This window comes from Tetrao urogallus (genome assembly GCF_951394365.1).
Source record: "Tetrao urogallus genome assembly, chromosome: 6".
Lineage (NCBI taxonomy): Eukaryota > Metazoa > Chordata > Aves > Galliformes > Phasianidae > Tetrao > Tetrao urogallus.
The window spans coordinates 2,723,581-2,736,411 of record NC_136819.1 but is presented as its reverse complement, the minus strand read 5'-3'; the positions used below and the strand labels follow the sequence as shown (position 1 = coordinate 2,736,411).

General features: G+C 39.2%; 1 protein-coding gene across 1 annotated transcript in view; it reads right to left on the bottom strand.

The window, feature by feature from the left end:
- KIAA1549L (KIAA1549 like) overlaps nt 1–12,831 on the bottom strand; it is a gene marked incomplete at both ends in the record, with an annotated part of 98,821 nt that overhangs the window by 34,953 nt on the left and 51,037 nt on the right. Inside the window, 4 exons of the mRNA XM_079537844.1 lie at nt 1,445–1,635; nt 6,842–7,005; nt 9,619–9,790; nt 11,175–11,326. Of these exons, the coding sequence (XP_079393970.1) occupies nt 1,445–1,635; nt 6,842–7,005; nt 9,619–9,790; nt 11,175–11,326 (679 nt within the window). The remainder of the gene's footprint in view (nt 1–1,444; nt 1,636–6,841; nt 7,006–9,618; nt 9,791–11,174; nt 11,327–12,831) is intronic.

The following is a 12,831-nucleotide window of genomic DNA, read 5'->3' as shown; positions in this document are numbered from 1 at the left end:
GGAACGAGGAAAAGAAACAAGTATAGATAGCTTGCACAATTATTTCTGCTCCCACTAAGGTAAATATTTATCTTTTTAAAGCAATCATTGTACTTATTATCTGTGAAGCTTCCTTCGTGATAACATGAGAAGATATTCTGATCAGTTACCAGCCACTTCACGGCAGTTTGATTTAAATTGACCTTTCCAGACTGCAAAGTAACCAGGATGAAAGAGCAAATACATAAAGGTCAAGAAATATTTCTTCATCTTAAGAAATCATTAAGTTCCATCCCCAGACACAATTCAAGAATGAAAAGAGATTGCCATTCTACATGTTCTCACTTACTCAAGTAATCACTCAGAAGGAGGTAACAGTAACTCTGAAGAACCATTGCTAAGAAGGGCACACAGAAGCATCACAGGTTTTTGTACGCTTCTTTAAAGAGAGCAACTTTCCTAGTGAATTCCTGAGTCAAGATTGCTTATCCACATTTGCTTAAAAAACGGGCAGATTAAGTAGAGGGGGGGATTTCTATACCCATTCCAAGGACTGAGTTAAGGTTCTTAATCACTTTTTTTTTTAAGACTATTAAGCAATAGGGCAGGTTTACCTGTGTCAGAATGGCTCTGGAGAAGTTGAACAAACATTTTGAAGAAAATTTTCTGCAAAGGTTTATCTGTGATAGCACAGCAGCCAGTATAATGGTGATCTTTCATTCAGTTTCACTGGGGATGATACAGGGTAGACCTTACATAAAAGTTCCTACTGGGAAAGGCAGCGAAGAACAGATTCTTGAGGATTCCACCATAAAGGAAGGCTTCAAAGTTCAGGCAGAGGTACCATTGACCACACAGTGGAGTAGAGCAAGGACTAGTTGGGTTCCTGGAGGGAGAGCTTCTAACGTGCATTCAACCCTGAAGACTTACTTTGAAAAGACTGTAAACCTGAGAAACTTTAGAAACTGATGTCACCTAGTCTGTTCTTACACACTCCAAAGTTCAGTCCTGCTACAGATACTCTGAATCCAGAGATCCTGCTTTGATGATGTAAATCCGTGGATGCTCAGTATTTGCTCTCCAACTGATGCAGTCTGCCAGCAGTGCTAAAGCAATTTACAGTCACAGAAATCTCGTCTTTTGCTCTATTTGAAGAATGACTGGTGTTCATCCTCCAGAGTCAGTGTTTATTTTAGGTTTTCCTCTTGCACAAGGCCAGCAAGCACAAGACAAGCACTTCTCATTTAACTCTTCTACTCATGTACAATCTGTGAAGACTCTTCACTTTGGCTTACCTTTCATTTTGCAGCAAACTTACACAGCCAGTACAGACTAATGTTATGCCAAGTATATATCATGGAGGAATCATCTGCCACACATGGTGCGTGGGTACCAAACCCTTCAATTTTCCCTAAGCCATGCAACACATACCCCATTCAACCTTCAAAAATGCACAACTCCATACCTTTTCCTTGTTTCGTTGGACTGGGCTGTTTTAATGGTGCTCCCATCCTGAGTGATTTCTCTCTCCTGGGAGGCAGGAGCATCTCTGACTGGTAGTGGAAGTACAACAGTCTCCTGAGTTACTGGTAAAACTTCATCTTCGGCCCCCTGCTGACCTAGATGTTGCTTGGCATAGTCAAAGCCTTGTACTGGCTGCGAAAACAAGTGGGAGAAAAAAAAATTTCCAGAGTGTGTCATATGTTAAAAACAAAATTTCCACTTGAATATACGATTTTCCACTACTCCTTCACTTCTTTAATTAAATAAGCTAGAGGTAAAAATGTGTAGATTGCAATACAAATGTCCAACAACACAATTTTTCTGATAAGATCGCCATTACACATCTTCAAACATGATTAGTATCGAACTTGGCTAACCTTTCTTCCCCTGTCTGAACACCCTCAGAAATTCCTTTGTCAGACAATGCAAAAGTGAATATAAAAAAACGGAAAACATGAAAAGGGAGAAAAGCAAGGCCATACAGAAAGCAAAACTTCTTCCATGAAAAAAAAAATCTCTTGTTTCCAAAGGAGGCAGAAGTAATTTATTCCAGATGAAAACAAAGCAAAAAAAAAAAAAAAAAAAAAACACAAATGAAAGTTTCATGGGCAAAATTCCACCTCCCCCGCCCCCCAATTTATTCTTCTCAGAATAATGAAATCACATTCCCTTCGGCTTTCAAGTTGCCTACTGGGAAGGTTCTCATTGATTTTACTTGTCTCTCTTGGAAAGTGGCATTTGCAAGAGGCTTGCAGCCCCGGCAGCCAAGTGCTGTGTGCCCAGCCTGAAGCCATGGCTGTGCTTTCCCTGCTGCCTCTGCAAGCAAAAAGCAGAAATGACAATGCATTCAGGGCAAAGCAGCCACTGAAAGGTGGATTTTCCCAACAGAGAAATTAAATAATTCAAGCAAAACTTCACTTTCAAAAATGTATTCCTATTGGGAAGACAAGAACCACTCAGATATTCCTGGCCAATTCTGGGACAAATATGTAACATGTAAAATGTTCTTGCTGCATTTAACTGAGTTAATTTGTCCCATAAATGTGCATTCTTTCCGAAGTACAAAGACTATTTGCAGAATGCTAAAAAACCATCAAAAAACAATTCCAAAGATAGGTAAGGCTGATTTTAACCCTCAAGCTTACTTTGGAGAACACATCAAAATTACACATTTAAAACCAAGTGGTCCCTCTCAGGATCCTGTCCAGCTGCCACTGAGCATTTTCACTCCAGAAGAAAGTCAGGCTGATAAAAAAAATCTGCTGATTTGTGCACAGAAAAAGAATGAGCTCTTAAAAAAAAAAAAAAAATTTCCCTTGTTGTCTCTTCCTGAATCTGGGCTATCTCTAAAAATACATATAAATTTCACAGGCAATTTCAGTCTGAGAATGAAAAGTTGTGTCCTTAAAAAAAAAAAGTTTTTATGGGATGAGTCTCCTGCTTTCTGTGTCGTCTGCTTAAACCAAGGCTCATGATTTCTAATGTGTTCAAACACTTCAGAATTAATCTGATAAACAGCTCCAGTGTATGAAGGAGATACTAATTGGGTTAACTCTGGTCTGGGGAGCAGACGTCTCCATGCACTGGCACGATAGATCTTGCAGTTTATCAGAGGGAAGCCAATTCACCATCACTACCCCATGGCAGTCATGATGCTACCATCCCTGACAGCCTTCTGCTTGCCCTCTTCTGAAGGCAAGGGACCATAAAAGCAGCCACTAGCTACCAAGGGAAGAAAAGAACGAGAAAAGGAAGTAGTAGCTGTGCAAAGACAATTAGGGTGAACTACTGCACCCCATCCCAGACAGTAATACTTTCAATCAATAAAATGCTTTTCAGCCGTAGTATCTGTATTAATCAGCCAAAACTACCCCAGTTCTTCTGCAAAAATAGGCATGAAAAAAGAAAGTATGATTAAATCAGGTATTTCTCCACACTGGTCAAAGAATAGAAGATACAACCTATAATTCATATCTTACTTAAAAACAAACAACAGAAGAGACAGAATACCAGTGTTTTTACAGGATCCTACAGAGTCCCAGCTTGTATGTGCCAAAGGAACAAAGTAAAGATTATTTAATCTAAATTCTACTCACCACCATGTCTTGTAACAAACTGCATTAAGGAAGAGCTGAAAAAGCCATCCTCAACAGCAGACATATTGCGTTAAATAAAATTTGATCTTGGAACCCTGCTCTGAGAAAGTCCACAGGAACAGATGGCTTTACCACCCCTGAAGGGAACTGGCAAGACTGAATCACGATCAGGCAGTGCTAAAGCACAGCAAGGATAGGTGTCCAATATGGCCACAGAACTCAGAGAGACCGACCGAGGGGGATTTGAATATCGATTTAGAAGACGTGATTAGATGATTAAATTGCATTGCCTGGGAAAGGGTAAAACGTATGTGGAAAAATGTTACTGGGACATTTTTCCTTGTAATGATTATGAAAGACACTGATATTTAAATAAAGAACAAAAAAAAGGAACAAAGAAAAGAAAGGATGGTTATCCCCTCCTTCTGCATGTATATCCACAAACACAGGCAGTGTCTCTGGTTTCTTTTTTCCATGCCCTTTACCAAATTGATAGTGGCTGTTTTCTCATGGCCTACACTATTTGTTTTTGCTGGTGGGTCGTAGACTGCAGATCTTATCTCTGTTTACATTCAAGCTTATACTGTCATGCACTAAAAGAAAGGAATGATTTCAGATTACAGTCTTAAAAAAAAAAAAAAAAAAAAAAAAAAACATGCTGTGAATTCAGAAGCAAGAGAGGTAAAAGCTAGCATCTGCCCAAAACCTCAAAGTAAAAACAAGCATCTCAAAACAAAAGCAGCATTTCAAGAACATTAAGATAAATTCAATTTAGAATTTTACCTATTTTACTTTTTTTTTTTTTAATTTTACAACTGGAAAGCTGTGAAAAATGAAAAACTGGGGAAGAAAAAGGTTACACTGCTACTTCTCTGCAACTTAGACCTGATGTCACTGGCTCCTCAGCCAATTCAGAATGGCAACAACACAATTCATAAGACACTATAAAATACACGGTACAAGAAAGGTCATTTTTAAAACCCTACTTATTTAGCTGTCAGCCTGTGAGAACAACAAAGTCATTCCTAAATTACCAGGCAGAGGCAGCAATCCTGCTGTTACATCGTACCCCACTCTGCAGAAGGATATTTAAGCTGGGCGTTTCATTTCCCCTCCGTGCTGTGCTCAGGCATCCTACCCGCTGACATGGGACGAGTGAGTCCCCAAGGGCTGTGGCAGGCAGCTCTGCTCAGTGAAGAACTGCAGCATCCCTCTGCTTGCAGCAGCAGGAGGACTGCAGTGATGAACAGGCTGCTCTGCTCTGCCAGCTCCCCTGGTACAAGGGAGCACCGCTCAAAAACAGCAGCTGAAACCCAAGGCTGTAAGCATCCCGTGACATTCTCCTCATATCCAAAAGGTATCAAAAACATTCTAGTGATATAGAAGCAAACCTCAGGGTTGCACAAGCAATATATTAAAGCTGTTCCTTAAATTAAAAATCACTCTGCTGCGACCACACTTGCAGCTCAGATGCAGCATTAATCAAGCAGTCTCAGGTACTTTTCTAAGCAATGAAATATCCCATAGAATCATTGAATGGTTTGGGTTGGAAGGGACCTTTAAGGTCACGTAGTTCCAACCTTCTGCTGTAGGCAAGGACCCTTCCCTCTAGACCCTTCCCTCTAGGTTGCTCACAGCCCCATCCAGCCTGGTCTTCAGTGCCTCCAGGCAGGGAGCATCCACATCCTCTCTCAGCAACCTGTTCCAGTGTCTCACCACCCTCACAGTAAAGAATTTATTCCTACATATTCATTTAAAATGTGATGTAGACAGCTACTTGTATTGCCAAACTGCAGGGAATGCAGCAGTTATAGTTCAGGCAGTTATTGTTATTCCTGAGCTCACTAATGCTGGAATAAACAATAAAAACAAAACCGTTCTTTGCAAAATGATCTTATAACATTATCTTCCTAAAACACATTCCCTAGTCCCATTTTAAGTGAAGATGCTGTAATTAGGAAAGACAAAAGCAGTGCTTTTCCAACCTATTGCTGGATTTATACTTAATGGTCAATACAGCAGCGTATACTCCAGGCTAGATCTGGCTGAACCTTTATGAAGGAACCATCTTTTTAGCTTTTAGGTTTTTAGCTTTTGAACACATCAATTTAGCTTTCATTTTTTCAAATTAGCTTTCTATTAACAAACTAAATTATATTTATTTCCTTGATTGTCAAAATGTACCAAAAACAAACTGAAGAAGCTTCTATACTAGCACTGTAGTTCGGATCAGGAGTGCACCTTTGAAGTAAATCTCCAAGTTACCTTCACTGACCATACTTTGATTCACATCATACCACAATTTCAGGGCTCACGAACCTTCTTTAAGATGAAAGAAAAATAGGAAATGCACTCTAGAAGCAGGCACTGCACTGAAGTCGCAAACGTGAGCAAATGTGCAATAAAATCATTTGAAATGAGTGTTGGGTGGATGCTGGCAGCTCAGCACCAATTGTTTTGTTCTGCAGATCCAACTCCTTTTTGACCACACTGACTGCTGGTCAGTAAACACAGACCAAGGGAATAGGTTTCCACTCGATCACCTACATCATAGCCTTATTAAATCAGTTTTCCTGAAGAAAAGTCAAAATTGCAAACTCTTTTTCTTTTTGGAATGATAACTGTGGAATATTACAATAAGTTCTTTTTCTGTCGCAACTCCAACCAGCAATCTTCTTCGTAAATAGTAACTTCACTCAGCTGTAACGTATCCCATAACGATAACAGTTCAAAACAATGTACAAATTAGTCTCTCTTGTACTCCAGCTGGGACCTGAGATTACATATAGGAATTAAGTTGTGCATAATATTCACAGGAGCCCCAATCAATCATCGTCCGTATTTTAGACATTTGAGCGGGACTTCATGCGATATTGCAGTGATATTAATTTTTCGTGTGTGTTTGAATATTACTTGTTTCAGTTTTCCAGATCTAGTCTTAATGCTACTTTGGTAATATCAAATAAATAGATAGGCATATTGGGAATGAAACGAAAATGTATTTTATGCATCATTTTTGATACAGCTGACACCAGCTGTACCCATCTGCAGCTGTGCTAAGACGAAGAGAAAGGACCTGTCATATGCATCACGCCTTCCTTCAGCTCTCCCTCCAACCTACAATTCTCAGCAAAGCAGAAATCACAGTAATCCTCCTGTCTGTTGCTTCAAGAAACCAAAGGATCCATCAATTACACCCAGCAGAGAAACAGAGTAAAAACTTCAGAAAGCAAGGAGACGTCTTGGATTTGCAGATCACTCACTTTAGCTCTTTGAGGCAGGTTCATCATGGTATCTGGTTTGAAGTCATTCTTGTTTTTTCTGCACAGAACTGCTGTAATGATAATGATGATGACTGTAACCACCGCAATGGGAGCCAGCACCGCTGCAATGATCCACAGGTTGTTCGGTGGGTTCTTCACCACAGCTACAGAAAATTGAAAACCAACACCGGTAAGTTTCACTGTGTAAATTAAAGATGCAAATTGCTTCCAAAAGCGCCTTCAGCTGCCTCCACATACCGATTAGTGTAAAAGGATTGCTAGTACCTATTTACGCCTTTATATTTCTTGAGCAAAAATAAAAGAATCAGCAACACTGTTCAATTCGCATACGTGGCAGCAAAAGCTGCCATTAGCTCCCAAGCCATGCTAGAAGACATTAGATATCACTCAAATATTCATTTACAGAATAAATTATTTTTTTTTAAAGAAGAGATTTAAGTAATGCATCCTCTACTTTTCAAAACACAACCAATTTATAGAAAGATAGTATGTGCTGAATGTAATGCACAGAGCTCATGCCTGGTAGCACAATCTTAATGGCTGTACCAGAGTAAATCAGCTCAGCTTTTTCAAAGACAGCAAAGCTAAGCACGCTAAGAGTCATTACTGACACCAGCAGGGCAATAACAAAATGCTTCTCTTGTGCTCTAGGAATATTTTGTCATAGTTAAGATCAAAATTAATCCATCATTTCTGAAGGAGAATTGGTAAGGATGGAAAAAACTATTTGCAGCTATATTAATAATGACACGAGGAAAAGGATACATTTCAGAAATGGAGTGGCATTTAAATGCTTTTAGATTCCATTTCACCAGAATAAAGTATTTTAGTATGCATGCTCCAACTCGGACTCACGTAAGAGAACCTCCTGTTACATAAACCCGTTACCATTACATTTCTTCCTTGAAAAACACCAGATAATCTCCTTATGATTCTGCATTTTCCTCCAGTGAAATGTATTTTGTGGACTTCCACATGCTTTCTCTATTTATTTTCCCGTGCCACTGTTGGCTGGCATGGATAGGCAATTGTGAGCATATCGATGTAAAATAGCCTTTTCTACTTCCTTGGGGACTAATGCTTTCAAATGTCATTGAGCTTATTAGCTGTCAGAGGCACACAGCGTATTTCAGGATCAGACTGAATGCACACCATAATGCTCTGGCTCTGCAGCAGTTATGAAAGCCAGCTGAAAGTGTGTTTGAAGGCTGAGCCCATTTTCCTTGCATTTCTGCACCCTCTTGCAAAGCCAATGTAGTTTGCTGGGCTGAGCAGGAATAGCACCATTATGTACCTGATAGTAACAGTATGCCTACAGACTGCAAAAAAAAACAAGCTGAACCCCATGATTAAGTAACCTTTCAAGGTTCCCTTCTCAATGAGCTTGCGTAACTCTAAATTAATGAGTCTGAACACACATTTTGGGAATGAAAAGGCTGTGGGGAAGGAAGGAAGGAGAATCTGAATTTTATCAGAAAATAATAATGTTAAGCAGAGAGCTGTTCTGTGAGCAGAAAATTATTGAAGTACAACTATGATTTGTGGAGGATGCAGAAGAAACAATGACATTGTGACAAATAGAACATTTAGGAGTCCTGGTTTTAAATCCTGAATTCGGTTACTGTCTTCAACGTTACCATCAATAAGTCAATCTGTTGCTTATGCAAATTCAACAGGATTTTGGAGCAAGCTTTCATTTTGCTATAACTCAGCCCCTCATCTATGAAACAGGAACTCCTCTCTTTTTTTTTGTTATTATTCATCTGTCTAGCCCAGACTATGAGCTCCTTGGGGTAGATATCTTCTGTTATTGCATTTTGGTACAGAACCTTTCCATCTGCTGTAACAGAAATTATGAGTAGAAACAAAACACACATGAAATATTTTCTTTGGAACACAAAGGCTGACTGTGAGCACTGTGTCTAAAAAGAGATAAACTGATTCCTTAATAGAGTATGAAGATAGTTCTACCTCCTACATTTTAAGCATCCTGGTTTGGGAATCTCAGTTACCCAAGGTCATCATTTTTACTTCTGTACATTTTCTTTACAATACTGTACGCACATTTAACTTCTCTGAAAATCTATAGATGAATGAGGCTGCCTTATCAGATCACACAAGTACAAAGTTAAATGATCTGTGGCAGCTGCTACATAATTACCTAAATATCCATAAAAGTAACAAAACTCCACAGAGTCATAGCTGCTGTACATTCTCTACAGCTGCTATAGCAAAAACAAAGCTGCTAAACATTCTCATTGCAAACAAAATAGTTTAGATTTTAAATACTAGGCTTTATGGAGGCAGGAATGGAAATCTGCAATTTTAGTCCCATAAAAGTCAATAACAGAGGATGATCAAATCCAGGATTAGGTACAGTATATAGTTCATTCCCTGGAAATGACACCATACTTCAGCCTTCTAACTCAATCATATGTTTATGGATGATACATCAATTACTTATAATAGTGGCTCCTTCTTTTCCTATCCCCATTACGTGTAATTATTTCAGTATCACTGCTCCTTCAGGCAGAGAGATGGCTGAAGTAATGGCCCCAGAAAGTCCCATTTTATCTGCTGTTTAGCCAGTTAGGAGATCGAGCAGAGAAACCCACTCTATAAGAGTAATTCCACATGGACCAACACCTCAGACAATTGGAGAAATTCAATTAGCTGAAGGCATCAATTCACACAGTAAATTCTTGTTAAAAAGAAAAAAAAAAAAAAATAGAGAGAAACTTGAAAAGGAGTCTTACGATCAGCTTGAACTTGAATCACATAACCCAGTGTCAGGGCCATCCGCTGGGAGTCAACAGTACTCAAAATTTTGGCAGCTGCGGTGCCCAACAAAGGTTTCCCATTGTACAAAGTATAGTATGTCAGTTCAGCTGGCTCCTTGGGTCCTGGAATTCGTTGGATTTTTACCATCTTTCAGAAAAATAAGAAAATGAGAGAAAGAAATAAACCCCATTTGTATCATAGCATTGCAAAGCCAGCAAGAAGTAATCTGAAGGCAGTGCATGCAGACTGTCAGACCTGATATAAGCATAAGCTGAAGGCAAATATTACAAGAGGAGCAGGGTATCCCCTCTACGCTACAGTCTATTAGGATTAGTGAGCACTGACTGCCTTCATGAAAATCCTTAAGCGTAATCCTAATGCAAAGAAAAGGCATACAGTAAAAAGGAGAGGTTCAAATGCTTGGACAGTACAGTCCTCCATAAAGAGGGAATTCTTAAAGTCTGCCCCAATGTTGAAAACCACACTTTGCTAACACATTGCAGCTAAAAATTTCCCTCACATTTTACTGCCACATTCACTATTTTTAATCCTGAGCTAACAATAAGAACTGGGCTTTCTCAGTTTTACTCAGGAAAACACCAGCAGAATTTTAAAATTGAACCTTTTCTTCTCCTGAGAGCAGAGGAAGTGCTAAACACCTCGAATGACAAGAGCAGAAAGGAATTTTGTGATGCTTCTCTATTACGTAATAAACTACTATACATCATATTTTCATGGAAAACATTGCAGAAGTTCACACGTTCAGTCTGTAAAAACATACTCCTTTTTCAGATTGTCAGTGAAAAAACATACGGAAAAAAAAAAAGTGGTCATTTGTTTTTATGTCTCTCAACAAGCAATTCTTGAAAAAACAACACATAGCTAAAGGAAAGAGCAAAATCTTGTCATGGATTTCACAAAAGAATTTCCCTTTGAATCCCTCACAACTAGCATCATTTGGCCGAACTAGTGAGAGAGCAAAATAAGAACTTTTCAAACAAAAGAATGGTAAATATTGCCACATAGTAGAAAGATGACTAATAAATTACTCAGGGCTCAGGTGTCTACTTGATAATGTGATCTGTGGACATACGATTTGATGACTAACCTTGTAGAAGAACTGCCTCACGCATATTTTCAATAAAAAGGCCAAGTTCTACTCTTACTGAGTTATCCCAATGATAGAAGAACTAAGAAACACCTTTTTTCCACACTTGAAAACAAAAATCAGAACTACTCCTTATGTTGAGAAGGAGACTTTATGCTAAAATACATGTATTGTATCAGTCTTCACAGCAGCCAAAGACAAAATATTTATTAGCACTGATTAGCTAGCTTTTAGGAGATGAGAGGCATGAAAACACGGACGACCTCAGCAAAAGGAACCCATTATTAATGCCCGCGTATTGCATGTGCTCCTTTGGTGCTCATGGAAAGAGACAGGAGCTTCCCCCACACGTTGAGGCAGCATGCATCCAGACAAAGCTCTTCATGAAGCACGTTTAGGTGCAACTGACGTTGGACTCATCACCTGCACAGTGTAGCTGCCCACAGTGGTGGCACGTTTAAAGCGTCTTCCTTGCTGATGGGACATCATGAACAGTGGGGCCAAGCGCTGCTCCATTAATCTCGCAAAGCTCTGATTGTTCAGCCCCAGTAACGCAATATCAACCCCTTGTATAACTGCAGGAATGGGGAAAAAAAAATCACACATCAGCACATCTTACACAGATAGATTAAACAACACGCAGACCTGTTTGACAGGGATGTACCGACTCGCTGAGAAGAAAAATAACTGGGCAGCGTTCACAAGAGTTCTGTCCTCTCAGGGATTCTCTGCTGACATACGATGCGCTTTGTCTCACTCGCTGCACTGTTCTAAGATAATGCCAACCATGCTTCAGAAAATTAAACCTTCTAAAAAAGTCCAAGCCGTTCATTTACCAAAATGGCTCAGAGAAACACCTAATCCATAATCTCCAACACAAAGGTCAGTGAAAAAGTTTGGGAGCTGTCTGGCTTTATGCTTACCAAAGGAACAGCCAGATGCTCCTGTTAGGCGAACAGCAAGGCTTTTTCCACCCAGCAGTTTTGAAATCTGAAGCTGGAGCTCTACACGATTGTTTAAAAATATTTATATTTGGGAGCATTTATCATTGAATAGACATTTCCTAAATGCTAATGAATATAAAATAAAATAAAATGCACACTAAACTAAATACACAGAGTTCAAACAAGTGATACAGCATGCTCATTTAGTTCATAAATATGTATGATTTTTCAGTGTTATTTAAAAATTCATCTGGGATCATCATGAGGAGCTTTTTTTTTTTGAAGACATTATTTCCATTGTAGTACCAACAGTATTCCACCACTGTAAGTGCACAAAGGCAAAAAATGGATCATCAGTGGGGGTGCTGCACTTCAGAGGATGATCATCTCTGCATAAATTCATTTTTAACCTGAAAATTACGAGTAGACGTAACAGGCACCAAGTCACACTGGATTTTGGAAGGAGATTACAGAATTTATGCCATTTCATGTCAGGCACCTTTTCCTTCACTCCCCTGAGTATTAAACAATTCCAGCTACAGGCACACTGATAAGCAGGCTGCTGGATCTACTGACTCAAAGTTATCTGGGAAAAAGGGTCTCTCTCTCTCTTGCTCACTCAGCACTTCTTAAGTCAAAATATATCTGAAGGGGAACTTGATACCAGTGAAACGACCTTTTTTTTTTTTCTATTAACAGTATGTTATGCATTTAAAATTTCAGGTGAAAAAATGCAAAAGGTCCCAGGCTAGGTCAGCAGATTCTAGCACGCTTCCCTTGGCTTAACAGACCACCTCTTTTTTCTTCCTGGATTTCGTCTGCAATTCTCTTTTGATTTCAGATTTAAATCCAAGTTGCAGGAAAAAAAAAAAACCACCGTGTTTTAATTCTGAAAACAGCTGCTCTTATAAACACTTAAACCCAAAATGGCGAAAATTCTGAAGCAAGTGCTGAACACGAGGAAGGTCTCTGCCCAAGATGACAAATCACAGTTGTGTCCAAGAGTAACTTCGGATACATTTGTCCAGTTGAATGCAACAGGAGTGTTCAGTGGGCAGGCACTTATTTCTATACAAAATCACTGTATATAAAAGACACTGTAGATGTGTTACTACAACTGAGTACTAAAAGTTATT